General features: G+C 49.5%; 3 protein-coding genes and 1 long non-coding RNA gene across 6 annotated transcripts; 1 reads left to right on the plus strand and 3 right to left on the minus strand.

The window, feature by feature from the left end:
* TNF (tumor necrosis factor) lies at positions 1–2,914 on the minus strand. The gene is made up of 4 exons (XM_040463332.1): positions 2,398–2,914; positions 1,783–1,828; positions 1,551–1,598; positions 1–1,217 (listed from the first exon to the last, which is right to left on the minus strand). The coding sequence occupies exons 1-4, from the start codon at positions 2,581–2,583 to the stop codon at positions 796–798; spliced, it is 702 nt and encodes a 233-aa protein (XP_040319266.1). The 5' UTR covers positions 2,584–2,914; the 3' UTR covers positions 1–795.
* LOC121022314 (uncharacterized) lies at positions 1,514–21,719 on the plus strand. 2 transcript variants are annotated; one of them, XR_005786901.1, is made up of 3 exons: positions 1,514–1,624; positions 20,793–20,903; positions 21,630–21,719. It is a non-coding gene; the product is annotated as an uncharacterized LOC121022314 (long non-coding RNA). The 2 variants fall into 2 exon arrangements; XR_005786900.1 differs by lacking the exon at positions 1,514–1,624 and adding an exon at positions 5,989–6,076.
* LTA (lymphotoxin alpha) lies at positions 4,342–7,157 on the minus strand. Of its 2 annotated transcripts, XM_040463333.1 has the most exons (4): positions 6,340–7,157; positions 5,826–5,933; positions 5,634–5,739; positions 4,342–5,389 (listed from the first exon to the last, which is right to left on the minus strand). In XM_040463333.1, exons 2-4 carry the CDS (start codon positions 5,922–5,924, stop codon positions 4,977–4,979), a joined length of 618 nt encoding a protein of 205 aa, XP_040319267.1. In that variant the 5' UTR covers positions 5,925–5,933; positions 6,340–7,157; the 3' UTR covers positions 4,342–4,976. The 2 variants fall into 2 exon arrangements, with proteins under 2 accessions (XP_040319267.1, XP_040319268.1); XM_040463334.1 differs by lacking the exon at positions 6,340–7,157 and having other exon boundaries at positions 5,826–6,307.
* Positions 18,600–27,695, minus strand: NFKBIL1 (NFKB inhibitor like 1). Its single transcript, XM_040463330.1, has 4 exons — positions 27,519–27,695; positions 26,848–27,124; positions 19,590–19,811; positions 18,600–19,409 (listed from the first exon to the last, which is right to left on the minus strand). The coding sequence occupies exons 1-4, from the start codon at positions 27,573–27,575 to the stop codon at positions 18,826–18,828; spliced, it is 1,140 nt and encodes a 379-aa protein (XP_040319264.1). The 5' UTR covers positions 27,576–27,695; the 3' UTR covers positions 18,600–18,825.
* Between the last annotated feature and the right edge of the window lie 111 nt (positions 27,696–27,806).

Below are 27,806 nucleotides of genomic sequence, written 5' to 3' on the forward strand. Positions count from 1 at the left end.
TGTCTTTTCTAGGTACATTTTATTTCTCGCCACTGAACAGTAGGGCGGTTACAGACATAACTCCCCTGGGGAGCAGAGGTTCAGCGATGTAGCGACAGTCAGTCACCAAATCAGCATTAATTAGACAACTCGATCAGATAAATATTTTTAAAAATATATAAGCAAAAGGAGGCACAGAGGCCAGGAGGCCAGGAGGGAAGAGCCTAGAGTTCAGCTCCGTTTTCACAGAAAACATGTCCGAGTCAAGGCAGCCCCTTCATTTGGTCTCCCAGGACACCCCAACCTCCCAAATAAATATATTCATCAGTAAATAAATAAATAATAAATAAATAATAAATAATCACTAGTGCAAATATAAATAGAGGGAGCTGGCCCCATGAGGGAGGGGCTGGGCTTTCCATCTCAGGGAAGAGTCTGGAAACATCTGAAGAAAGGGGGGCCTGAAGTCCACTCATGTCAAGTTGTAGGTGAGATCTTCTTAAGGGATGTGCTGAAGTGTCTGGCCAGAAAGGTTCCCTGACCCCCGAATTCCAGGTGTCCCAGGTTGCATTGAGGGATCCAAACCTGAGATCTCCAGTGAATGCTGGAAGCCCCAGTTTGAATTCTTGCTGGTGGCCAATGCTCCAAAGTCCAGGTCCCTGGATCTTAGGTTTCTAAGTGTTGTTATTTAAAGTTCTAAGCTTGGGGCCCAGCCCTGAGCCCCTAATTCTCTTTCTAAGCCAGAAGGGGATGAGGGGGTCAGAAGGAGCAGATAACAAAGGAGTTGAGGTGGGCAAGGATGGATGTCTGGCCCCCTCACAGGGCAATGATTCCAAAGTAGACTTGCCCAGACTCGGCAAAGTCAAGATAGTCAGGCAGATTGATCTCAGCGCTGAGTCGATCACCCTTCTCCAGTTGGAAGACCCCTCCCAGGTAGACGGGCTCATACCAGGGCTTGGCCTCAGCCCCCTCTGGGGTCTCCCTCTGGCAAGGGCTCTTGATGGCAGAGAGGAGGTTGACCTTGGTCTGGTAGGAAACGGCAAAGCGGCTGATGGTGTGGGTGAGGAGCACATGTGTGGAAGGACATCCTTGGCCCGTGAAGAGGACCTGGGAGTAGATGAGGTACAGCCCGTCTGAGGGCACCTTCAGCTGGTTGTCTGTCAGCTCCACGCCATTGGCCAGGAGGGCATTGGCACGCCGGCTCAGCCACTGGAGTTGCCCTTCAGCTTCGGGGTTTGCTGGAGGGAAGGAGAGAAGGAGGGAGGGGTAAATCAGTGTGACCCTGTCAGTTCCACTCTCCACATCCTGGCCCTCAAGTTCTGCCCCCCCACCCCCACATCCGGTTCCTGTCCCCTCTGTCTGTCCTCCCATGTCTCATGTGGCCATGAGGTTCTGAGTGTCCCCCTCAAGGCCTGTGCTCTTCCTTCACTCTCTCCTTGAGCTCAGTGAGTCCTTCTCATATCATCTCCAAGGCCTGGGCTCAGCCTTCAGCCTGGGCTCAGCCCCCAAATCCTAGCCCTCTATGTCCCACCTGCTTCGCCATCCTCCAGCTACAGCCTCAGAAGTCTTACCTACTACATGGGCTACTGGCTTGTCACTCGGAGTTCGAGAAGATGATCCTGAGGAGGAAAGAGGAAAGAAAAAGGTGAGACGCCTACGCTTCCTGGAAAATATCCCACTTTGACTTCCATTCCTCCTCCCCTCAAACCCAAACTCTGAATTTCCCCCTCTGCTGCTATCCCAGGACTAACCCCCACCCTCACCCAAGCCCAGAACCAGGAGAGAAGCTTTGGAGACACTTACTGAGTGTCTGGGGCAGAGGGTTGATTAGTTGCAGGCCATGTGGGAGCTGTTGGGGAGAAGGAGGTTGTTTAGCATCAGAACAAGTTACCCCTAACCGAGAAACAGCTAGGTTGTTTATGCAGCTCATACTCTGGTTCTCTCTCTCCGTTCATCGATTGATTCATCCATCCATTCATTCATTCAACAGCACTTTCACTGTCTTCCACGTGACAGACATCTGTCTGTCTTTCCTTATCTCTTTCTTCACCTCTTTCCTTATCTCTCTCATATCGCCCACATCATTGTGTCTCGCATTTTTATTCCCATCTCTCAACCCACACCCCACATCTCTCCACACATCTCTCTCTCTCTCTCTCTGTCTCTCTGTCTGTCTGTCTGTTTATGTGTGTGCTCATTCATTCATTCAAGAAGTGCTTAGAGAGCACCTTTGGTGTGCTCCGTCCCTTCCCTCTTCATCGCTCTCCACATCTCTTTCTGCCTCCCCCGTCTTTCTCCACGTTTTCTCTCTCACCCATCCCCATCAGCACACCTCCTTCCCCCACCCCATTTCTTGCCCTCCTGCTCTCCCATTTCTCTCTGGGTAGGAGAATGAGCCAAGTCTGGTGTGGCACTCACCTCTTCCCTCTGGGGGCCGATCACTCCAAAGTGCAGCAGGCAGAAGAGTGTGGTGGCTCCTGCGACGAGGAGGAAGGAGAAGAGGCTGAGGCACAAGCACCTTCTGGAGCCCTGGGGGCCCCCTGCCTTCTTGGGGAGTGCCTCCTCGGCCAGCTCCACGTCCCGGATCATGCTTTCAGTGCTCATGGCGTTCTTCCCAGGGGGCTCAAGTCCAGCTGGGTGATGGTAGAGCCCTAAGGCAGTGTGTGTGAGAGGGAGAGAATCGCCTGGCTGCTTTCTGGGGGTGTGTCGTCTGAGATGTTATTTCCGGGGGGGTCTGGAGTGGCTTCTGTCTCTCTCCCGGCTGGTCCCCTGGTGTCTTCGCTGAGGAAGCTTCTGCTGACTGGGTGTGCAGACAGCTGCATTTATATACCCACAGGGCAAGAGGAGGGCGGGGAAAGCTCTCATTCAACCAGCGGAAAACTTCCTTGGTGGAGAAACCCATGAGCTCATCTGGAGGAAGCGGTAGTGGGCCCTACACCTTCTGTCTCGGTTTCTTCTCCATCGCGGGGGTGGGGGTTTGGAAAGTTGGGGACACCCAGGCATCAAGGATACTTCCTATCCGCCCCACTCGGATTCTGAGGGAGGCTTGGTGCGTACGTAGGACCCTGGAGGCTGGACCCCAGTTTCCCACTGCCCCCAATTCCTTCCATTTTTTTTTTTTTTTTTTTTCTTGAGGATCATGTCCATGGCCTGTTTCCCTCTGATTTCCAGACAGGACTTAGGTAGGTGTAGAGCTAGAAAGGGGAAGGACTTCAGAAAGCAGAGTCCTTGGTGGGGAGAAACCTGGCAGGGGGGAGTGGTTTAGGGGGGAAAGTTGTGTTGGGTCCTGAGACATGTGTTTGGGTCCCTGGGGGAAAAAGAAGCTTGAGAGAAGAGAGCTTGAGAGAAGGCTGGGGATGTGAATAGGGGTCTCTAAAAGGGCTGGGGAGGGGGCGGTAAATAGCAGGGACATGCCTGGGACAGCCCCAGTGGGAGTGAAAGCAACCCTGGGAATTCACGAACCCCAGGAGGGCAGGCCTTCTCCTTTCATTCTGACCAGGAACTCAGCAGTGATAGTTTCATTCTTGGCTTCCAAGGGAATCTGGAGCCCTGACTTTTTAAAAAAAAATTTTAATGTTTATTTTTGAGACAGAGACAGAGAGACAGAGTATGAATGGGGAGAGAGCAGAGAGAGAGAGACAGACAGAATCCGAAGCGGGCTCCAAGCTCTGAGCTGTTAGCACAGAACCTTATGAGGGGCTCGAACTCACGAACTGTGAGATCATGACCAGAGCTGAAGTTGGACGCTTAACTGACTGAGCCACCCAGGCGTCCCTGAAGCCCTGACTTTTGCATGAAGCCCCCATCCCTCAGAGCCCCTGTGTGGGGCCATGTATCCCAAAGAACTCCAACTCCCTCCAGATTTCTGGAGGTAGCCCTAGCCCTCAGAGCCCCTCTGTATCACCTTGTCCCCTAAAGTGTCCCCTGGGTGCCCCCCCCCGCCTTGGGGGCTCTCCCACTCCTCAGGGCCCTTGTACAGCCATGTCTTCCAGAGGATCCCCATGTCCACCCCCATGGTCCTGAACACCTTTGGTGTGATCACTTCTCCCTAGAGGCCTCCTGTAACCCCCTTTCCTCAGAGCCTCGACATGTGGCCGCATCTGCCAGTGGCCCCCCTGACCTCCACTCCTCCAGACCTTGGACCCCCATGTTTCCCTTTTCTTCCCAGCTTATCCTTTGATTTCCCTGCAGTATCTCTGGTTGCCTCACCTCTATGACTCTACCACATTCCCCCGAGCTCCTTAGGCCCCTTTATCTCCTTGTATGCCCACAGTTCCTGTCTCTTCGGGGGCCTCTGTCTTCCTTCTGTCCCTTAGAGACCTGGGAAATTCTCCCCTCCCAGACAGACAGACATAGACAGCATTTCAGAGAAAAGAGGTTTATTGGGCTTCATTGAAGGTGCAGATGTCTCCTCATGGGGTGTCTAGTCAAGCAGTGGCTGGATGTTAAGAGTTTCTTTCTGCCTTCTAGAGCTCCCCGGTGTCTCAGATTCACTTGTTTTCTCTCTCACTGGGTTATCCTTATGCTGATGTTCTCTGGTTCTTCATCTCTTGGGTGTATCTCTCTCTCTCTCTCTCTTCTGATGGCCCTCTATTATTCCCTTCCCTCCATCCTCCATAAATAAATAATTTAATTTTTTCCCTTTATAAATAATCCCCCCTCCCCTGCCTCCTGTCATCCACTCAAGCTCCTCCATGTGTCTGCTCCCTCCACGTGCAAGGCCAGGCCTTCCTTAGATGGGCAGGACAGATGAAGAGCTCTGGTGGGAATTTCTAGGCAGACTTGAAATCCTCAGCCTCACATTGGTGTAGTTCAGTTGGGTGTGGTCCCCCGGGCTGCCTAGAATTCCTTCTTTGGAAGCTCCAGGTAACATGAGCAGGGGAGACTTGAGACACGTGGAATGGTCGAAAGAGGTGTGGTGACACCCTTGAAGTCGTCAGCATGGAGGCAAAATGGGAGAAGGTCTTGAAACCAATTAGTTTTCTTTCTGGAGATTTCTACAGAGCAAACGCTCCGAAGAAGACACTACTGGGGCTGAGGAGTAGGTGGGAGATGCCATCTGTGTGAGTGGATAGCTGATCTCCCTGGGTGAGCAGGAACACAGCTCCCTGGTACACAGAGCGCACCCAAGGTCCCTGTGGCCCTGGGCACACGGATTTCTGAGCACTGAGGAGAGGCACGTGGAAGGGGTACTGGGAGGAGAAGAGCTGGACCTCATGGGCCAGGTAGAGAGGGGTCGGGGTGGCCTTGGGGAAGCAGCCTTCCCCAGAGAAGACCACCTGAGAGTAGACAAAGTAGAGGCCACTGGTGGGGACCAGGAGGGAATTGTTGCTCAAGGAGAAGCCATGGCGGAGGAAGGCACGATCTGTGTTTGCTCTCCAGCGCAGTGAGTTCTGGGTGCTGGGGTCTCCTAGGAAGAGCCATAGGGGATGGGGAGAGGTCAAGAAGCTGGGGGTCAGCAGTCTTAATCCCTGAGGAAGTAGGTGCTGGACTGGGTTCCTGGGGGGATGGTTGGGAGGACAGATGGGAGAGGGATGCCCCTGTTTTGGGAGGTGGAGAAAGTTGGGGGAGGGGTGCGGTAGATGCTTGGTTCCTTGAGGGGGTGTAGCAGGAGAGCTGGGGACAATGTGTCTGGAGGGCCAGATGGTGTTTACCAATAAGATGAGCAGCAGGTTTGAGGGTGCCTTGTGCGAAGTGCTTCTGAGGGTGCTGATAGGTAGTCCGGGCAGCTGAGGGTGAGATGCCAACACCAGGAAGCCCCTAGGGGAGAAGACGGACGAGGATGGCTCTAGGGCCCAAAGATGGGCTGGGCCACCCCTGCTGCCCCCGTTCTCCTGCTGCCTCACCTGGGCCTCAGGCGGCAGGGCCAGCAGCAGCCCCAGAAGGAGGAGGAGGAGGGGGGCGCTGCACACCCGCAGGAGGTAGAGCCTTCCAGGTGGTGTCATGGGGAGAACCTGCGGTGGGGAGAGAGACAATGAGTGGGGCGGGGCAAGGTGCAGATGACGGCCTCCTGCCTGCCCGCGGAGAGATAGCCATCCGAGAGACAGGGCAAAACGGATAAGAGAAGGGGACAAGATGCAGTCAGGGAAACCCCAAGGTGAGCAGGGGGAGACAGAAAGAGAAAGAGAGACACGGGAAGGGAACAGAGAGGACTCGTGGCAGAAACAGAGAAGGTGTGATAGAGACAGGGAGAAAATGACTGATGAAGAGTCGGAGGGAGGAGAAACCAAAACCAAACCCACCAAGGCCCAGCCTCAGGCAGGAGGTACAGGAGGGGGGCCGGGGCGCAGGCGGAGGGGCAGAGTGCCCAGGGGAGTCCACCCCCCGGCAGCCCAAGGAGACGGGGCGGGAGAGTCTCACCTGCTCTGTGGGGCCCCTGGGCCCGGACGCCTGGGTCCCTTTATAGAGGAAGCTGCAGTGGCAGCGTGGCAGGCGGCGGGCGGGTTCTAGGCCCCGGCTGGGCCCGGGGAAGCCCCCAGGGCTTAGAAGATGCTGCTGTTTCAGTCGAAGGCAGGAAAGGCTGAGGCCTAGGAGTGAACCGCAGGCTGGGGGCTCAGACGACTGAGTTCTGGGAAAGGGAGTGGGGTCAGGCGAACCGTGGGCTGGGAGGGGCAGGGAGCAGGGTCAGGCTTAGGAGTTCCAGGGAAGGGACGGACAGTCAATTCGGAGAGGAGGGGGGAGCAGCTGGGGCGTGGGCTGGAGGCCCGGTTCCCTGAAGAGCGATTATATATAACACCTCTGCACCCTTGGTTGATTACAGGCTACTCTCTGTGCCCATTTCCTCCTCTGATGCCCCCATCCTTGTCCCAAACAGCTCAACTCACACTTGTCCCAGTATGTGGACTTTCCTGGTCATCTGGCAGGTTTTATATCAAGAAGTTCCATGATCTACCCCCTTGCCTGGGACATTCTGGTTTATGCCTGCTGTCCTGGTGAAAATGTTCATGGATCTCCCTTTTGCTCTCAGAAGTGTCCTCGTTTGGAAGATAAATGTTATGGTTCCCCTTCTCAGAGATGTCGTCACGTACTCACGATGAGGTCTCCTCTCACTGCGGAGGGATGTCTTCTACCTTATCTCCACCGTAGGCAGCCCCCCCACAGATCAGATTTGTATAACCCCAAACAAACACACACTCCGGGATCAAGGAATGTAGCAACTTCTGAAGTTCTCTACAGGGAAGACTTTGGAGGGTGGTGAGGGGCTGGAGGGTGGTGAGCTAGGGTAAGGTGGGGACAACCACAGGACTTGTCTCGAAGCTGCATTTGCAGAACCAGTATTCTGTTTTAAAATTGTTAAAGATTTCCCCTTTTTAACTTGGGTGCAGTAAGGTGCACACCTCTTAAATTTACAGCCTGTTGAACATTTCCATCTGCTGATAGCCATGTAGCCACCATATTTTTCAGATCCCCAGAAGGTTGTCTCATGCCCCCTCCCAGGTGATACCCTCCAAAGATAACCAACCACTTTCTGGTCACCATTGATTAGTTGTTCCTGCTTTTGTATCGTATAAATGAAGTCACACAGAATGTACTGGTTTGGATTTAGCTTTTTTCACTCAACATGATGTTTGTGAGATTCATCCATGTGGTTGCATGTATCAGTAGTGGCTGGTTTGTTTCTCATTATGATGTCATGGTCTATTGTGTGAATATGCTCTAATTTATTTACTCATTCTTCTGTGGACGGACGTTTGGTTTGTTTCTAGTTGTTGGCTACTATGAAAGAGATTGATATGAACATTCTTTTGTTTTTATTATTTTTTTTTAATTTTTGTGAGAGAGAGAAAGTTCAAGCAGTGGAGGGGCAGAGAGAGAGAGGGGGAGAGAGGGAATCCCAAGCAGGGTCCTCACTGTTAGCGCAGAGCCCGACGCGAGGCTTGAACCCACGAACCGTGAGATCATGACCTGAGCTGAAGTCAGACGCTGAACCGACGGAGTCACCCAGGCACCCCTATATGAGCACTTTTATACATGAGCCAGTTTTCACTTAATTTGTAAGTATGAAAAGCAAGATTTCTAAAGATGATTTTAAAAAAGTTTAGGGGCGCCTGGGTGGCTCAGTCGGTTAAGCGTCCGACTTCAGCCCTGGTCACGATCTCGCGGTCCGTGAGTTCAAGCCCCGCATCGGGCTCTGGGCTGATGGCTCAGAGCCTGGAGCCTGCTTCCGATTCTGTGTCTCCCTCTCTCTCTGACCCTCCCCCGTTCATGCTCTGTCTCTCTCTGTCTCAAAAATAAATAAACGTTAAAAAAAAATTAAAAAAGTTTAAAAATGTTTATGTTTGTTTATTTTTGAGAGAGAGACAGAGCATGAGCAGGGGAGGGGCAGAGAGAGAGGGAGACATGGAACCTGAAGCAGGTTCCAGGCTCTGAGCTGTCAGCAGAGAGCCTGATGTGGGCTCGAACCCACAAACTGCAAGATCATGACCTGAACTGAAGTTGGACCCTTAACTGACTAAGCCACCCAGGCGCCCCCCTTATTATATTTTTTTAAGTTCATTTATTCTGAGAGAGAGACGAGGGAGGGGAAGAGAGAGAGGGAGAGAGAGAATCACAAGCAGGCTCTGCACCATCCACGCAGAGCCTGATGCAGGGCTTGAACCCACAAACTGAGATCATGATCTGAGCTGAAACCGAGAGTCGGATGCTTAACTGACTGAGTGACCCAGGCACCCCAACTATCATTATTTTTGTTGATGTTGTTATGCTTTCATTTTGAGGATTTTGAATGGCTAAAGCCCTCCCTCTGTGGCATTGGGCATATTGCTGTTCTCTGGCACAAAGTTTCTGAGTGGTCTGGGGTCCTGTGACAGGCACGTAAGTAACATTCAGGGTGTGTATGATTCATTTCTCCTGTTTTCCTCCCCTTTGCTTTTCATGCCTTCCAAACTCATCTATTATTTCTTTTCACTCTCCTTTTGCCTCTTTGCCTTTCTCTGGATTTCACAAACATTTCCTGAGTACCTTGCACAAGGCAATGAGGATGCAGACACAAAAGACAGTCCTCTGGCCTCCGGGAGCTCAAAGACCCGTGCAGAAGACAGGAAGGTTACCAGATCATTACAACAAAGTGTGTCGGTGGGCAGCCCACAGAAAAGCCATCAAACTTGGCCTGGGAGAGGGGTGTCAGGCATTAAGTGTTGAGGGAAAGAAGATGGCGAGGAGTATTCCAGATGGAGGGAACGGTATGTGCAAGGACTGGAGGTAAAAAAGTATGAAGTATGCCAAGAGGTGCAATTGGGTGCAAATAGAAGGAGCAGAGAAGAGGCTTGGGAGGTAAGCTGAGAATACATTCTGAAGGGTTTAAAACCAAGAAAAGAAGTTTTGTTTCTTTCTAATTATAATGGGGAGCCACCAACAATTTTTATTTTTTCTTTTTTAAGTGTTTTATTTTGTATTTATTTTTTTGCATTTATTTTGTATTTATTTTGTATTTTTGTATTTATTTTTGTATTTCTTTTGTATTTATTTTTTTAATGCTTTATTTTTTGGGCACCTGGGTGGCTCAGTCAGTTAAGCGTCTGACTTCGGCTCAGGTCATGATCTCATGGCTTGTGGGCTCGAACCTCGTGTTGGACCCTGTGCTAACAGCTGGGAGCCTGGAGCCTGCTTCCCATTCTGTGTCTCCCCCTTTCTGCCCCTCCCCTGCTCGCACTCTGTCTCTTTCTCTCTCAAAAATAAACAAAAAATAGGGGCACCTGGTGGCTCAGTCGGTTGAGCATCCAACTTCAGCTCAGGTCACGATCTCGTGGTCTGTGGGTTCGAGCCCTGCGTCTGGCTCTGTGCTGACAGCTTGGAGCCTGTTTTGGATTCTGTGTCTCCTTCTCTCTCTGCCCCTCCCCCATTCATGCTCTGTCTCTCCTTTCTCAAGAATAAATAAACGTTAAAAAAATTTTTACAAAAAATAATAATAAATATTTATTTTATTTTTATTTATTTATTTTTTTAAAATTTTTTTCAACGTTTATTTATTTTTGGGACAGAGAGAGACAGAGCATGAACGGGGGAGGGGCAGAGAGAGAGGGAGACACAGAATCGGAAACAGGCTCCAGGCTCCGAGCCATCAGCCCAGAGCCTGACGCGGGGCTCGAACTCCCGGACCGCGAGATCGTGACCTGGCTGAAGTCGGACGCTTAACCGACTGCGCCACCCAGGCGCCCCAATATTTATTTTATTTTTGAGAGAGAGAGAGAATGAGAGCAAGAGGGGGAGGGGCAGAGAGAGAGGGAGACAGAGGATCCAAAATGGAGCCACCGACATTTTTAAGTGAGACAGGGACTCACGCAGATTGGTACCTCAGAAAAATGAGTCTGGAAGCTGCATGAAGAATGGACTGGGGTATGGGAGTTAGGGGGCTGGAGGCAAAACCAGAAGTGGAGCCTTGTTAGGAGAGTTGTGCAATAACCTAGGAAGGAGATACAAGAGGCAGCAGCAGGAGGATGGAAAGGAGAGGTTTTTTTTTTTTTTTTTAATGTTTATTTTAGAGAGAGAGACAGACAGAGAGAGCGTGAGAGGGGAAGGGGAAGAGAGAGAGGGAGACATAGAATCTGAAGCAGGCTCCAGACCCTGAGCTGTCAGCACAGAGCCTGACGTGGGGCTCGAACTCATGAATGGTGAGATCATGACCTGAGTCGAAGTCGGATGCTCAACCGACTGAGCCACTCAGGCGCCCCAGGAGGAGAGTTTTTGAGGCAAAATCTGCAGGTCTTGGTGGCTGACCAGATGTGATGGAGGAAGAGAAGCCACAGATGCTCCTTTTAAATATCTTGTCAATATGTTGGCTGGTTCTTATTCTTTTAACCTATTCTCTCTTATGTCCCTGTTGGTTTCCTTTTCTCTGTGTCCTTTTTCCTCTGCGTTCCTTTTTCTTCTTGTCTCCTTCTGCCTCTCCGATGGTAGGAGCCAATGGACTAAGAGACCTCATTTATATTAAAATATAAAACAATGTTGCAATTAATGATGAGAAACTGAGATAGGGAGAAACAGGTCAGAGAGGAAGACTGGGGCATTGAGGGATAAAAAGGGGAAGGTGAGAAGGAGTGATGGGGAGACATGAGAGACAGAGAGGAAGGAAGGGCAAGAACTGGGCTGAGGCTCAGTGTCACGGGCATTTGTGATGTGCTGAAGGGCGCTCCTTGCGATGGGCCAATCTTGGTTTCAATCTCAGTTTCGGAGGTTGTGTGAAATTCGGTTTCTTTCTTGGGGAGGCCAGCAGTTGGTTTGGGGCTTTCCCTGGGTGGGAGGGGTGATGACTAGAGTCTTATGCCCCAAACTCAGGGAAATACAGTCTCTACAGTGGGCTCTGTGGAGAAACTAGTGAAATCTCTGAGGCCTCCAAATGAAGCTGAAATGACGTTAGCTTCAAACTTGGACTTAGCCTAACCACCTAAGTTGAGATTTAATAAGTTTGACCGTAACTCAAATTTAACCTCAACCCAAATTGCAACCCAAACTCAACCCTAACCTCAAATCTAAACACATCCCAGTAAATGAACCTGAAAGTAAACTTAGCCTCTAAACTAATGTAACCTTGTTTCCTATAGCTAAATCTTGAAATCTACTCATCTCCATACCTGACCCTATAGTTAAACCTGACTCTAAAGGTGAGTCCAGTCGAAGCCACAGACCTGAAGTTGAGCTTTCTCCTGTTTCACCCCATTATTTATCCATCCCTCCATTTAAGAAATTTTCATTGGGGCCCCTGGGTGGCTCAGTTGGTTAAGCATCTGACTCTTGATTTTGGCTCAGGTCATGATCTCACGGTTTGTGAGTTCAAGCCCTGAGTTGGGCTCTGTGCTGCCAGCGTGGAGGCTGCTTGGGATTCTCTCTCTTCCTCTCTCTCTCTGCCCCTCCCCTGCTTGGTCTCTCTTTCTCAAAATAAATAAAGAAACTTTTAAAAAGTTTTCATTACGTGCTGGGCACTGTTCTAGGTAGTAGGAATATGGTGACAAACAAATCGGACATCCTAGCAAGGCAGAAAGGAAATAATACTGAAGAAGTCAGTAAGTAGTGCTATGAGGAAATAATACAGGGCATGTGATGAATGGCAGAGGACTACTTGAGACACAGTGGTCAGGAAAGTCCTAAGTAAGTGGCATTTAAGCTGAGACCCAAATTACAAGTAAAAGTGACCAGGTGAAGGTTTAGGGGAGAAGCATTCCAGGCAAAGGGAATAGCCTATTGCAAAGGCTGGAAGGTAGAAATGAGCTGGGGGTGTTGAGGAACAGAAAGGAAGCCGGTGTGGCTGGAGCAGAGAGAGAGTGGGAAGCAGTGGGGGATGAGGTCAGAGAGAGGAGGCAGGAGCCAGATCACACAGGGCCATGCAAAGGGAGATAAAGCATCTGGCTTTTATTCAACCATGGGAAGCCTTTGGAAGGTGTCAGTGTGTATGTGTGTGTGTGTATTAGCAGGGGAAGGGGGGAATAGGGGATGTGGAGGAGGAGGAGGGGGAGGAGGAGGAGGGAGGCAGAGGTGATTGGATTTATATTTTTATTTTTAATTTTTTGAGTTTTATTACAAAAATGTTTTTGAGAGAGAGCCAGCTTGCACGTGCAGTCACCTGGGCAGGGGAGGGGCAGAGAGAGAGTGAAGAGGGAGAGAGAATCTCAAGCAGTTTCCACGCGAGGCATGGTGCCCCTACGTGGGGCTTGTTGAGGGGCTTGATCTCATCACTGTGAGATCATGATCTGAGCTGAAAGCAAGAGTCTAACACTTAGCTGACTGAGCCACCCAGGCAGCCCTGGATTTATGTTTTTAAAAGATCCTGTGTCTAGACTGGATTGTAGGAGTAAAGAGTGAAAGCGTGGACACCAGTTAGGAGGCAATCGCAGCAATAGCAGGAGAGAAGATGGTGGCAGCCATGAAAATGGAGAGAGGTAGATACCTTTGGGATATGTTTCAGGGGTAGAATTGCCAGGACTAGATGATAAATTGGATGGCAGGGGAGTGGGGGTGGAAGATGGAGAGACAGAAGTGGATTCTGATGGGATGGGAGAACCAAAAGTTCAATTCTGAATAGGTTAAGTCTAAATCTTTGGGGCAGACATCCACGTGGAGATGTCACTTGGCAGTGACATAGGAGTCTGGATTTCAGAGGCAAGGTCAGAACTAGAGAGACAACGCTGGGAGTCATCAGCATGAAGATGGCATGTAATGCCATGGAACTGGAAGGGATACCTTGTCTTGTGCATCCTCTTAACAGCCCCTTCGAGGTATTTATGTTTTTCCCCTCATAATAAATGTTATGTACCTTCCATTTTAAATTCCAGAAGCAGGGACCTACCTCCTGTTTCCAGAAGCAAACCCCTCCAGACTTTGTCGTCTTCTCCTGAACTCTCACTGGGATCTAACCTCCCTGGATTAGATTCCTTACGCCACAAGGACACTTCTACCAATCAATTTCACAGTATTCTGTGGAATTCCTTAAATATTCTAATTCTCTGTTTCATTTTTGAAAGAGCCTTCCTCTGGCAGTATTTACCCTAATGATGCTCCTTCTCTTTTGTGGTGAAGTCTGCTCTTTCTTCTACCCAATCACTAGGAGGCAGGGAGCAGAGGAGACACCATGGTTCTGCACCACTGATAACCTCCTTTTCTTCTCTTGAAGCCCATGCCTTTCGCATTTGCCATGCTCTATCTGCACAGCAGTCTTCTCCACCAACATCTTTATCACACTCTTAACATCTTTATATCTAGCTCAGTTTTTCTTCGTATCTCAAACCCACCAACATCTTTAGAGAGTTCAAAACCACACAGATGAGTCTCACGCTCTGTCCTCTCAGTGCTTCAACTCTCAATTACAACAGCTCTCCAGCCTCTTTCCCTACTTTAGGCATCCATGAGCAAGGCTGTCTCTCAAACCTCAGCCTCACTTGGAAGGGCTACGTCTTTGAGATCTTGAACTCTGAATTCTCCCTCTCATCACGACCACTCCGCTTTCACAACCCCAACTCTTCCCTCCCATCAAATTAGTTCTCCATTCTCACTAAGACTTCCAACCCCTCTTCTTTCCTTGTTTTCCTTGTCAATTTGGTTTAACTTGCACTGCATGGTCAAAAATTTCAACTACTTTCACCAGCACTTAAGAATCACTTGGTGTTCTACCAAGATGACCTTGAAAAACTTGACTTGGGTAAAGTCAATTGTTTCATTCTTGGGGGCTTCTCCTGGGCTGCCAAACACCGCAGGAGGGAGTCATGTCACCAAAAGGGGCCGTCTGCTAATCCTGGCCATCTAATCTCAGAACGCCCTCAGTGTTTCTTAATCCTTTCTTGATTCCCTGTTATACCCCTGCAGGCGTTGTTCTAAAAATCCGTGCCTCTTGACCTCTTTACTTTCAGTTGGTGATACTATCATCTATTTTATTGTGCTCAAGGCCCGCCAAGCTGGATGTCTTCACGTCCTTCTTTTCCTTCACTTTATTTACATTTCATCGTTCTTTTCTTCTGACTCAGAGAAGGACTCTCTTGTCCAAGGCTGATCCTTTGCACTGTGTATTCCACTTCCTCTGTCTTTACTATATTCTTTCCCCGCTTACATCTTTAGTATCTTTCTCTCTTCATGCACCTTGCTTGCATTTTACAAACATGTTTTTGTAATATTGTAATTTCTTGTAAATAAGAAAATCCTTCCCTGGACTCTGTTTTTCCTTCAAATGTCCATCCCATCTCTCACTTTCTTTTTCTGTGTGATGTCTCCACAGACTAGCCCCTTTGCCCACTTTTTTTGGGAACTGGTAAAATTTTCTTTATCTGTAAAATTCGTGGGTTGAAGCAGAGATGATTCTTAGTTATCTTCCACATTCACCATTCTATGACTTTGTACCTACCACCTCCCTTTCCTCACCTCCCACTCATTCCTCAACCTATGTAAAGTGATTTCTGCCCCTTTGGTAAGTGGAAACTGTTTTCTCAAAATTTGTAATTGTCTAGTTCCTGAACCCAAAGTATCTTTTCAACCTTCCCCTACTAGACCTCTTTGAAGGATTAGATGTGGGTGCCCTGTCTCTGCTTGGCACACCCCTCCCTTGCCCTACTCCTCTTTCCCCACCTCCCCCCTTTATTGATTCTTCTTGCGCCTACCATCTTCAGGGGCTCTTCTGGTTACCCTCTCTCGGGGATCCTGTCCACTCAGGGGCTCAATCTCCACTAGGAAGGGAATGATGCTCAAATCTACCCCTCCAGCTCAAACTTTTCTCTTGAGCTCCAGACCCGCTTGCCGGAAGTCTCCAACCTGAGTGTTATGTTAGCATCTCAAATTCAGCAGGCCTTCTTTGAGCACTTTATTACTCTAAGCATTACTTAGGGTAATTACCTGTAGTTGTTACTTACATATTGTTTATTTTATTAGAGTGTAAGTTCAGTGAAGGCAGTGAGTTTATTTCATTTAAACCCTTTGGGGGCGCCTGGGTGGCTCAGTCGGTTGAGTGTCCGATTTCGGCTCAGGTCATGATCTCACGGCTCGTGAGTTCAAGCCCCACATCGGGCTCCGTGCTGACAGCTCACAGCCTGGAGCCTGCTTCAGATTCTGTGCCTCCCTCTCTCTCTGCCCCTCCCCCACTCACATTCTGTCTCTGTCTCTCTCAAAAATAAATAAACATTAAACATTTTTTTAAGTAAAAAAACACCCTTTGTTTTGCAGCGTACCCTGATCCTATCCGGCACTTAATAAAATTTTATTGATTAGGGGCACCAGGCTATTCAGTTAAGTGTACAACTCTTGATTTCAGCTCAGGTCATGATCTCAGTCATAAGCTCGAGCCCTGCATTGGGCTTTGGGCTAGGTGTGGAGTTGGCTTGGGATTCTCTCTCAAAAAAAGAATTATTGATTCAATGTCTGAAACTGAATTCCTTACCTTTTCCCTCAGCCAGGTGTCTCCTTCTAGGCGGAAGGCATCATCTTTCTAATCCCCTAGGCTCAAAACTCAGAGTCACCTAAGATTCCTCTTCCCTCAGTCCCACCATCCCAGGAGTTGTCTTGTGCTAATGACTTACCCTTTCAAAGTTTCTAAGATCTGTTCCCTCCTTTAATGCCATTGTTACTGGGGCCTAAGTGAAAGTACACAAGTTTCAGAGTAAGATGAGCTTCGTGCTAATCGCACTACTTTTTGGAAGTTCAGTACGTTTATGAGCCCTTGGTTTCTTCTTTATAATAGAGATCCACCACCCACCTTCTGAACCGTTTTGGCAGAATTACTCATGTTAGGAACATGGCAGGTGTTCACCGAATGATAGTTGTTTTCTTCTTTACTCTTTGTCTGTCACCCCTGCAGCACTCTCGTGCTCTCTCTCTTCTGCACAGCTGTCACTATGGCACACAGGATGAAGGCCCAAATCCTTCACCTTGGCCTTCTGCGGTCCTTTCTTCAACACGTGCACACTCACACCTGTGCTCTGTCTACCTCACGACATTCATCTTTTTCCTCAATACGCCGTTTTTTTTGACTCCTGGCCTAAGCTGAAGCCATTTCACTTATCTACAGAGCCTTCCCCACCCAGAGAAGTTGTACCTGTTCACCAGCACCAGCTCAAATGCCCTCTTCCTGCTCAGAGTCCGCCGCCCCCGTGCTTTAGGATGGAATGCACCTTCCCCTTTCTGTATCCACCATGTCTTACGCTATAAGATTTACTCAGCACCCTGCCCTGAGTCACAGTTAGGTGTGGGCCTGCCTCCCCTGTGGGACTTATATTGAGGTAGGTTGGGTTTCTTTCGGCTACCTGATGCTCAGTTGAACTACACTGAATAGAGTCCCTCCCAAGCCCTTTTCCTAACTTAACCCAAACCTGCCGCAACCCCAATTCCCCAACTGACACTCTTTTATCTTGCTAGTCTTGTTCCCTCGTCCCGTTTTTCTAACTGAACCCCAATGCATCATCCTTCACTGAGAACCGATTCCTCCTTCCAGCTCTCGAGAGCAGATACACTCACGCCTCCCCAGTGTTTCACGGGAGGCACTGAGTCATCCCTTGGGGACCCCTGGGCCTCCCTCCCTGCCCCCATCACAGTGGACAGGATGCCTGCTGCCTGGCCCCAGGGGGTCAGAGGAAGCCAAGGCCTCTAGGGCTCAGTATTTTTATCAACCTAGGAAGCAAGAGACACAGAAGCGGAAACCCTGTGGTCAGAGAAAGTGAACAGCCCTCATCTCAGGGGAACCCCCAACAGGGCCGGGGGCCAGACACCAGGGAGGGACGTTGAAAAGAAGGAGGTCTGGGGGGCCAGGTATCAGGGCTTATCTTGCTTTGGTTTTATGTAATCTGGCAGAAGGGAAATGACTTGAAAACCAGAGAAAAATCTCCTGGAAGAGCAAATTCGGACACCAGAAGTTTCTATTGCTTACCTGTCAAGCCCCAGCTTCGGGATCCTAACCCCAACTCCCCCCGACAACAAACATGGGCTCTTTGCATGCCACTTCCGAAACCTCCGGCCTGTGAGAGGAACCGGACGCCTGGGTTGCTCACAGCTCGCCGGCTCTTCTCTGAATCACAGCAGCTTCCTCTCACAGGACCTTTCTCACCAGCCCTTCCTCCTCCTGCCCCATGAACAGTTGCCTGGTCCCTGCGAGGCCTTGGGTCTCTGAGCTGTCTTCTCCCAGGGTCTTGCGCCCACCCCGTGTGCCCCTGCTTCCACGGGCTTCCCCTCCACCTCCACGCCCGGGACTCTCCCGAGTACATGGGGCCTCCAGATCTGAAAAATAGGTTTCTGACCCATAAGATTCTCTGCGGTAGACCTGTGCAGACTGTACGCGCCAGCGCATGCCTGTACCGTCTCTTCCTTTCACGGAGTTCCCTGTTGTGTCCTGGGGAATGGAACTGGGCTTTGGTACTGTCAACAGCTTCCTCTCCCTCCAACCCCCAGGACCTTTCTCTCAACTTCAGGAAAAGATACCTATCCGGAAAGCCAAGCCTGGACTGCCCAGAGATGAAGCCCGGGTCTGGGGTGGGGGCAGAAGCTGGGTAGAGAGGAGGATTGGGGCCCTGGAGGTAGGGAGATGGACTGAGGAGCTAGAGGGGAGATAGCCTTGGGTGTGGATCCCTGGTTGCCCAAGAGCAGACAACCCAGGTTACATAATTTGGCTCTTTCCACCTCCCTCCCCGGCTCCTAATTTTAGCAACCGAAATTCCACTCCCCCACAGGGCTCTTCCTCTGTCCGTTCTGCTTCTATCCCGTCCTCCCACAATCTCCTCATGGCCCCCAGCTCCAGCTGCCCCCAACTCAGAACGTTCAGTGACTCAGCAAAGGGAAAGCCCTGTGCCGGGGGAAGGGGGTGTTAAGTGGGGAGGAGGATGTGGTTCTGCCCCGGGGAACTGGGGAGAGGAGGGAAACTGGTTTTGTTCCCTTTTTTGCCTCTGTTCACATCTATTTCTCCAGTCACTGCCTGCAGAGTAGAGGAGCCCAGCGCAGGGAGGGGAGTGAGACTGGGGGGCAACACGGGTCTTCTCCGGGCTGCCCAGGTATGGGGGTGGGCAAGCAGGGCCTTCCTGCCTCCAGCTGAGAGCGCGGCTCAGTGTGTGCGTGCGTGTTGCAGGTGTGTAGGAGCTGCGGGTTTTGGCAGGCGGGGTGGGAAAGGAGATGTCACGTATGATGAAAACCACAGCAATGGAAAAAGGCAGAGGAGACGCTGGGAGTGAGATGTGGAACCAGGTCTTATTAGGAAATGGAGGAGTCAAGGAGCAGTGGCGGTGGCCCATATCCTCCCCACCCCCACTCGTTACAAGTTTCACTCCCACCCCATATCCTTCGCGCGCGGGGCAGCATCAGCCTCTTCCTCGTCACCCCCGCCCTGACCTGCCCCTTACTACTGCCCTGCCTCTAAGGCTGCACTCCCTGCAGTTTCTCACTCTTTCCCTGGGGTCACTTGAGGGCCTCCGCGTGGCGATTCAGGGCTTGAGAAAGGGCCGTCACAGCTCCCATCACGCGGCCCAGCTCCCAGGTCTCAATCTGGCTTCGGAATCGCTGCAGGAAGCGGTCAGGGTGCCAGCGGACCTGCTGGACCCTCAAGTACCTCCTCAGAGCCCCCTGCTCCTCCAAGGGGGGGCCCCTGGCCACCAGGGCTGCAGCCATGGCCTCTGGGTCCCCTCCCCCAGGGCAGGGCCAGGGCACATCGCCAAAGCGCCAGAGGCTGCCCCTCCCTGCTCCTCTTGGGTGCTCTGCCCTGGGCCCAGCCCTGGCCGGCTCTGGCCCTCGGTCCCCACGAGCCTCCTGTGCCCTCTTGGCTCGGCTCTCACGCAGTTCTTCCTCCTTGGCCCGGGCTCGCTCTCGGAAGAGCCGCTGCTCCTCCTCCTGCTGTCGCCAGTCGTGACCGGAGCCCTCAGCCCGTGGGGGTCGGCGGGCTCCCTCTGCCTCGTGCTGCTGCTGCTTCTGGGCATGTTCCCGGGCCAGGCGATCTGACCAGGCTGAGAAGGACTCGGGTTCCTGGGTCTCATGGGAAGCATCATCTGTTTGGGAGGGCAGGATGGGGGTGGTCGGGGAGATGCTGTGAAAAGGTGACAGGCAAGAGCGGCAGGGAGGTTCAGAGAATGGGGGCACAGGAAGCCAGTGGGAGCACCCATGCGGTGGGTACAGGAAAAGCAGTCAAGGGGAAGAAGGGCAGCTATGGATGGGAACGGATTCCTTACCTTCAAACCTCCCGATGACCTCCTGCCACTCATCCTCCAGTTCTCCCTGCAGCTTCTGCCTCCATTCCCGCTCCTTAGAGGCCTCGTCTTCCTCCTCTTCTTCAGCAGAATCCCAGGGAGGTCCCCAGCCCAGAATTTGCCCAGGGGTCTCCCCATCCTTATTCTTTATTCCCATAGCAGACGGGCAGCGGCTCAGCAGTGGCAGGAAGAAGTCCGTGTAGGCTGTTGGTGGGAGAGCAGTGAGCAGAAATTAGCTGGGACTCCCACTCCTTGGCAGGCTGCCATCTTGAATCCTGCTGGTCACTCCCTCCCTTGGTCTTAGAGCAACGGAAAGGGTTGCCCACATGGAAGTCTCCTGGGCATTAGGAAATCACGGTCACCGACAAATATCTACTGCTAGTTTACCACATGCGTGATAAGTGTGGTAGTTTACAATATTATGACCTATGTTCCCACAAACTGTTTCAGCGTCCTGGGAGTTCTGCTATGTTAAATGACATTTTCTAGTCTGCGTCCAGCCACCTTGGGCAATGTCAAAAACCTCTAACTATGTACTTCGTTTTTAGTTTGAAAATACTGTCACTTTATAACCCTTACTGTGTTTCTCATCCAAAACTGATTCAGACTGGTTAAATACCTGTATGTTTTACTCTGTACCATTATAGATATACAAATAAATAAGAGGTGCCTTTGTACATGGCTTTTTTTTTTTTTAAGTATTTACCCATTTTGACAAAGACAGAGACAGCGTGATTGGGGGAGGGGTAGAGAGAGAGGGAGAGAGAGAGAATCCCAAGCAGGCGCCACACTGTTAGTGCAGAGCCTGATGTGGGACTCCATCTCATGAAACCATGAGATCATGCCCCGAGCCCAAACCGAGAGAAGGATGTCTAACTGACCCGAGCCATTCAGGAGGCCCTTACAATGCTTTTCAATGAACTGAGTAAAATAAGTGTTTTCAGGGGAATTTCTCTCAGCCAACCTCATATGGGGCATACTGGAAGGGGGATTGGGAAGTAAAGGGAAATGTTCCCAGGAACAGAGCAAGGTTGTTCCAAATGACTGCTGACCTAGGGCAGGGGAAAAGGGCTGACATAGAGGGTCCCAGCCAGGGGCTGGCTGACAGGAGGCTGGGGGTGAACAGCAGAGGGACTGACATTCCTGAACCCCCCTCTTCCTGAGCCCCCACTGCATCCACTCTAGCATCAGCAGAAGGCCATGCTGCTCACTTCACTACCAACCCAGCCCTCTACCCCTGGTCAAGCCCACCCACCATGGCCACCAAGCACCTCTTCACTCCGGGGACAGAGGCAGGTGAGTGAAGTACCCTCCCTTCCTATGGACCTACTTTCTCTCCCTAGGGCAGGAGGAAATGGGCCGGCAGTCCTTAAATCCTTATTTTGTGGTGCTGGGAAGTACTGGCCACCTGACAAAAGGATGGGACAAGGGAAGGATTGTCCTGTCACTGCCAGGAAGGCAGGAAGACAGAATGGGCCAACCTGGGCTGGCCAAGGCCCATCACCCCCCACCCATCACCTCTTGGTGCATCTCTGAGCGCCGCCCAGCCCAAACCATGTCAGGATGAGGGAAGGGGGTACTTATTACTGATGTGACTGGTCACAAGCCCTCCCAACTTGTCCCCTCCAGCAAATACCTGGTCCTGTCTTTCAACTGTTTATTCCCCATTAGGGTTCACAGCCGCGGGAGGGTGGGTGGGTGCTCAGACTCCCATAGGAGGTTTTAAAATTCATAGATTTTAAGGAGTAAGGCCTCCAACTAAAAAACAGGGCAAGTAAAATATGGTACAGCATATTAAATAGCCACTAAAAATGATGCCTGTGTGAGGAAAAAACTGGCTATAAAACCATACATGGGATCCAGTCACAACCATGTGAAAAAAAGAGGCCAAATCTTATGGTTAAAAAAAATAACTAGAAGGAAATGTGTAAAAATTCTGGTCTCTGTGTGGTAGGACTATGGGTAAATATTTTAATGTAAACAGGATACAACTGATGTGAAAAAATTTTTCTCTTTTTAAAGAGTGAAGAATAAATTTAATCACTGTTAACAGTTTGCTGTGGTCCCTTCCAGTCCTGTCTTGGTGTGTGTAAATGCATATATGGGCGTCTTTTTTTCAGAGGTATGTGACCATGCTATTTCTATTGTTTGGCAACTTGCTTTTTTCACTTAACGTCTCATTTGTATTTTTCCACAAGAGTATACACAGCCTACCTCATTCTTTTTTATGACTGTGTAGTGTTCCGCTATGCGTATGAAACAAACATCTCCCACCCCCAGTCAACAGACTTTGTTTCCAAAAATGTTCAGCCTCCTACATATATCTCTGTGGACAAGGAGTGGGGTAGATTCTCGGAAGTGGAATTTCTGAGTCAAAGAATGTGCGATTTTACTGAATTGCTCTCAAATTTGTGCCAACATACGCCCTGATACAGAATATGAGTGCCTGTGTTGTCCTTTACTAAAGTTGAGTATCACCAACCCACCCTTTTAATTTTGCTCATCTGACAGAGGAAAAGATTTCATTGTTTTTTTTTCCTTTTTTAATGTGTTTTGGCCCACTCTTTCTTCCTTTCTCTTTCTTTCTTTCCTTGTGTCCTTCTTTTTTAAAAGATTTTGTTTTTCAGTAATCTCTACACCCAACATTGGCTTGAACTCATGACCCTGAGATCAGGAGTCACAATCTCTACCAAGTGAGCCCGTCAGATGCCCCTGGCTCTTTATCTCTTTTGTGAATGACTTGTTCATGTTCTTCATCTACTTTTCCCCTGGAAATTATACATGTAGACATGAGAGCTCTTTATACTTTGTAGTACACTTTGTATACGTTTATACCTTGTGCCAAGTATTTGTAAATATTTTCTCCCATCCTTAGAAAGGTTTTATGCAGTTAAATATGTATCAATATTTTCTCTCCTTGCTTTTGGCTTTACGTCATCCTTAGATAGGCTTTCCCCACTCTAAGATTATAAAAATATTCTCTAGTGTTTTTTTTCTACTAATTTTTATTTTTAGAAATCCAAACAAATTTAAAAAGTATAGTACAATAAGCGCCCCCACTCCTCCCACAAGGTATGTTACTGTTCTGTCATTTTTGCAACATTATTTTGTATTAAAGAAATAAAGTATCAGAGGTAAAGTTAAAGCTTTCTCTAATATTGCCTTCTGAATATTATTCCCCATCTGCCCCTCACCGCCAAAGGAAATGTCTCCTGTGAATTTGCTACATACCCTTCCTGTCATGTTAAGATATTTAAGCTGCTGTAATTTATTTATTTTAATTTTAGAGAGAGAAAGAGAGCGTGTGGACAAGCGGGGAAAGGGGCAGGGAGAGGACAGAGTTTTAAGCAGGCTTCATGCTGGTCGTGGAGCCTGACATGGGTTTCAATCCCACAACCCTGGGATCACGACCTGAGCCGAAATCAAGAGGTGGATGCTCAACTGCTTGAGCCACTCGGTGCCCCCGTTATTGATTGATTGATGGATTGATTATTTTTGAGAGAGCAAGCACGAGAGAGTGTGAGCGTGTGCACGCACAAGTCGGGGAGGGGCAGAGAGAGAAGGGGCAGAATCTGAAGCATGTTCTGTGCTGCCAGTGCAAACCCTGATGTGGGGCTTGAACCCACCAACCATGAGATCATGACATGACTTGAAGTCGGATGCTCAACTGACTGAGCCACTGAGGCGGGCCTCTGGTAATATACTTTTGAGTCAGGGGTGAGGTAGGAGTCCTTTCCTTAGATGAACCAAATACTCCAAAATTGTTTCTTAAATAGCTCACCACCCACCAGTGATTTGAAATGCCACTTTCATCATCAATTTAGCAGTGCAAATCGACTTCCCAGGGTTCTTTAATATGTTGTACTTTAATTTTGAGAAAAATCTAGATGAAAAAAAATTTTGAAGTAAAAACACGCTCTGTGTCTTAGTGGTGGAAGCACTGTTCTTCCCTTCCCCATAACGAGGCATGATTTCTATTTTAACATCACGTTCACACTCACTGGTCCAACACACTTGTATTTGGGGAGCCTAGGTGGCTCAGTCGGTTAAGCATCCAACTTCGGCTCAGGTCATGATTTCACTGTTTGTGAGTTCGAGCCCTGCATCGGGCTCTGTGCTGACAGCTCAGAGCCGGCAGCCTGCTTCGGATTCTGTGTCTCCCTCTCTCTCTGACCCTCCCCAGCTCATGCTCTGTCTCTCTCTGTCTCAAAGATAAATAAAAACATTAAAAAAAACCACACCAATATTGTAAGTTTATACTGAGTGATGGTTGATAGAGGCACAGAGGAAGAAAAGGTAAAAGTGGGTAGGGTGGGGACACCCGGGTAGCTCAGTTAGTTAAGTGGCCAACTCTTGATTTTGGCTGAGGTCATGACCTCACCATCCGTGAGCTTGACCCCACATAGGGCTCTGTGCTGACAGTGTGGAGCCTGTTTGCTGTTCTCTCTTCCCCTCTAGTTCTCTTTGTCTCCCCCACTTATTCTCTCTTTGTCTCAAAACAAACAAACAATTACAAAAACAAAAAGTGGGCAGGGTGGTCTGAGAGGGCTCCAAAAAGGAGGTGGGGCTTATGTCGGGCTGGAAAGGGAGGATAACTTAGCAAAGTGGAAATCAGGTGGATGGGAAGGCAGTCTTGTGAAAACATGCCTGGGGTCACTGAAGACAGAGCTGGGTAGCTGGAGTTGCAGGTTTGTGGTTGTGCCATGGTAGGTAAGGCTGAAAGGCAAATGGAACATAAACCAGATGGCTCAGCTATCTGCAAAACGGGCCACCGCTTACACCTACTGTGTAGGTCAAAGTGAGTAATAGGTGGGCGATGTCAGGTACTGTGCTGGCACACAACAGAAGTACAGTAAATGTTACATTAAAAACACACACACACAAAGAAAACAGGCTGGCTTTGGACTTGATTGTTTTCGCAAAGACCGTTTCTTAGTGTCCACTAATTCTTGTTGTACACAGAGAATGGTTATTGTCTGACTAAGGTGTGTTTATACGGGGGTCTTTGGCAGCTAAGACCACTTCCCCATGAGGTGATGGGTCCCAAAAAGAAGTTACCAAAAGCCATTCACTGGCTTCTCATCGGTTGTGACCGCGCAGCCAGACAATCCAGCATGAACTGCCTCATCTCTCACCTAATGTGGGAATGGGAGAAAACCTCCCCTCCTCAGGGGATCCTGGGTCATTTCATCTGGTCAAAGGAAATATTTGCATTTTAAGACAGAATGGTCTCTAGAGCAGCTCAAAGCTGAATGAGACGGGCCATTTTACCAAAGAGCCAGAAGGCCACCTGGTGGCTGGACCGTCAGGGGAACAGGAGGAAGTAAGGCCCGAGAGGACACCACAGCTTGGGAATGACCTGAGAGCAGGTCCCCCTTAGGAAAGACAACAACCTGTCAGTTATGAGATTTCAAAAAGTTCCTGAACTTTCTGGGCCCTGCTTTCCTCATCTGTAATGAGATAAGAGTGTCAATCTCATATGCTTCTTAGATGTCAATACGACGAAGGAAAATCCTGCCACGCTAGGAGGTAGTTTTGTTACTCAAAAAGCCATAATTGGAAAATATGAGAATAAAAATAACAATACTTCTCATCTAGTGAGCGCCAAATCTGCCAAGTACTTGCCTCATTTACTTGTCACAGCTTTCATTTTAGAGAAGCAAGTTAAAATATAAATAATAATAATAATAATAATGATAAAAAAGGCAAATTAGGGTCACGGAAGTTAAGTTGCATGTTCCTGTTACACAGCCGGTAAGGGGTAGAGGCTGAACTTGGAGGAGGTCTGGGATCTGCCACAGGGTCCTCTGCTCTCTTGCCTTGTATAACGTGAGCTGTCAAATTAGATGCCTGCATTTTGCACACCTGCTCTTTTTGTTTTTAACAAAAAATCTGAATATGCCAGCCTATCTCATTATGTTAAGGGGAATTAAAGGGGTTTTTTTAATTTACCATATGGGGAGAAGTTTTTGGGGTGAGAGGTTTCTGTTGGGGAGCTGGAGGATGGTAATAGCAATCAAACTGAGTTAAGGTTGTTCATTCCAACCCAGATTTTCCTCCAACGTTCTCACTAGGAAAATCTCTAGAGGGTTTTATTTTTCTAAGGGCTATTATCTCTACTGAGCTGCCTCCGCTGTCAATAGGTCCCCACCTGAAACCCTCAGTGTCAAAGGTTTCTCAGAACTCAGATGTTTTTGGGACTTGGTAGGGCTGACCTGAAAGTACATACATCGTATCTTAGGTAGCCGAGGAGGGCCTGGGTAGCTCCGGTAACCAAACACGTGAAATGTTTCTGCAGCGAAACGCCATCAGTAGGATAAAAATGAATGATAGATAGTCTCCCTTTAGTTCAGGTTAGGTTTTCTCTCCAAGCGAGTCTGGTGGCTGACTGATGCAAAATGTTTGGCTCTTAGTGTTTTGAGTTGCAGAACTGAGGCTAAGGGAGTATGGATCTGCTGATAACGGAAACGACGTCCAGCATCTACTGCATGTTAATCACAGGCCGGGTGCTCTAATTGCATATGGTGTCAGTTCATTCTCAAAACATACGTGACAGCATGGGTGCTTTGAACATGGGCACTATCATTGTATAATTCTGTAATGTATCACACAGGATAACACAGTCGTTACAGAGTACAGAGGGTCTAGCTAGGCTGCCTGGGTTATAATCCCTGCTCTACCACTTTGTCGCTGGGGGACTTTGGCAAGTTATTTTACTTCTCTGTGCTGTTTTCTCATCTGAGAAATAGGGGATAATATTAATTCTTATAGTTTCATAGGGTTGTTGGGAGGACTAGATGAGTGGTTTTGTGAGAAGTACTGGAATATAACAAGAGTTATTTAACTCTTTGCACGCGGGCAAACTAAGCCTCAGGGAAGTTTAGGAAGTTGCCCAAGAATACTCAGCTGTTAAATGTGGAGCTGGGATTTGAACCTAGGCAATCTAACTGCAGAACCTACCCTCTATCCTACTTTTTGTACTGCAGGCAAACAACCAGTCAAGACACACAGTAGCTACTAATGTAGAAAGATGTGAAAATTGAAGTTGTTGTTTCGAGAATGCTGGGCTCTTCAGAGAATGAATGGTAGCTCAGTAACCTAAAGGCACAAATGACTGCCACATGCCAACGTGGACAGCTACTTTCCTCTGCATCGCTAGCTTATTTTTCATTTGTTGGCCTTCATCTCCTTCCCGTTTAGTTAGTCGCTCATGACCTTGTTCCCCACCAGGCAAACTCACCATCAGGGCCCTGGCGGGCAGCAGCGTGCAGCGCCGTGTCCCCGTGGCGGTCCTGGTGGGCAGGGTCAGCCCCAAGCCGAAGAAGCAGGCACAGGGCAGGGGCATCGTGCCGGGCACAGGCCCGGTGCAGTGGTGGGGGTTGCCCAGCGTCTACGTCAAGGCCCGGGTGTCTCTGGAGGAGGGCTTGGGCCCGGACCAGCCGTCCTGCAGACAAGTAACGACGGAAGCGACGCTCTCGGCGTTGGCGGCGGGAAGTGGAGGCCATGGAAGTCTTGGGCTGAGGAAGAAGGAGAAAAAGGCAGCAGTCAGGGCCCCAGCCTTGCCTGGTCCCTCCCCCACCATCCCTGACATTCCATCTTGTTCCTCCCTTTGGTTCTCCTTCTTTTTGCATCTTCAGGAACAGATGAGGCCTATCCTAACGCTCATCCCTTAACCAGATGATAGGTTTGAAAACAATTTTGAAGTGGGCTTGGGTCACAGACATTTTTAATGTAAAATTTGAGAAAAGGATAAATAATTGCTTTTGAGGCTCACTAGCCCAGGTAAGTTTTAATACGGGGCTTTGAAAAAGACAAATAAAGAATGATGGGGGACATTTTAATCAACAGAAATCTGAATTTAAAAGTCACAGATAATTTCAAATAATGATCTAGAAATTGAATATAATCTACCCGGCAGACAGATGTGGAGGCTTCTCCCTCTGGGACCTGGGGGGAGGGGTTACTCATCAGACCTGCCCCCCGCCCCCCTAAGTACCCCCAGAGCTGTAGGCCCGAGGCCTGTGTTTAAGACGCTCGGAAGAAGGGAGGCGGGAAGGGCGGAGACACTGTAGGCTGGCGGAAATGGCGCACGCCGAGACGCAGGTAAAGGGCGGAAACGCACTTGGAAGGCACGTTACCGGATGTCCTCTCTCTCCAAGGGGAAAGGCGGGGGGGGGGGGGGGGGGCTGCCCCCTCAGT

This window comes from Herpailurus yagouaroundi, unplaced genomic scaffold, assembly GCF_014898765.1.
Source record: "Herpailurus yagouaroundi ecotype Mexico unplaced genomic scaffold, PumYag 393, whole genome shotgun sequence".
Classification (NCBI taxonomy): Eukaryota; Metazoa; Chordata; class Mammalia; order Carnivora; family Felidae; genus Herpailurus; species Herpailurus yagouaroundi.

What these genes read in the sequence shown, in the direction of transcription:
- TNF (XM_040463332.1), bottom strand. Translation starts at nt 2,583, where the DNA reads ATGAGCACTGAAAGCATGATCCGGGACGTGGAGCTGGCCGAGGAGGCA. An exon ending in CCCTCTGCCCCAGACACTCA is followed by an intron (nt 1,599 to 1,782) that starts GTAAGTGTCTCC and finishes TTTCCTCCTCAG; the next exon opens with GATCATCTTCTCGAACTCCG. An exon ending in GCCAGTAGCCCATGTAGTAG is followed by an intron (nt 1,218 to 1,550) that starts GTAAGACTTCTG and finishes CCTTCCCTCCAG; the next exon opens with CAAACCCCGAAGCTGAAGGG.
- LTA (XM_040463333.1), bottom strand. Translation starts at nt 5,924, where the DNA reads ATGACACCACCTGGAAGGCTCTACCTCCTGCGGGTGTGCAGCGCCCCC. An exon ending in CCCTGCCGCCTGAGGCCCAG is followed by an intron (nt 5,740 to 5,825) that starts GTGAGGCAGCAG and finishes CTTCTCCCCTAG; the next exon opens with GGGCTTCCTGGTGTTGGCAT. An exon ending in ACCTGCTGCTCATCTTATTG is followed by an intron (nt 5,390 to 5,633) that starts GTAAACACCATC and finishes GGCTCTTCCTAG; the next exon opens with GAGACCCCAGCACCCAGAAC.
- NFKBIL1 (XM_040463330.1), bottom strand. Translation starts at nt 27,575, where the DNA reads ATGAGTAACCCCTCCCCCCAGGTCCCAGAGGGAGAAGCCTCCACATCT. An exon ending in CCTCCACATCTGTCTGCCGG is followed by an intron (nt 27,125 to 27,518) that starts GTAGATTATATT and finishes CTTCTTCCTCAG; the next exon opens with CCCAAGACTTCCATGGCCTC. An exon ending in GGTCATCGGGAGGTTTGAAG is followed by an intron (nt 19,410 to 19,589) that starts GTAAGGAATCCG and finishes CCTCCCAAACAG; the next exon opens with ATGATGCTTCCCATGAGACC.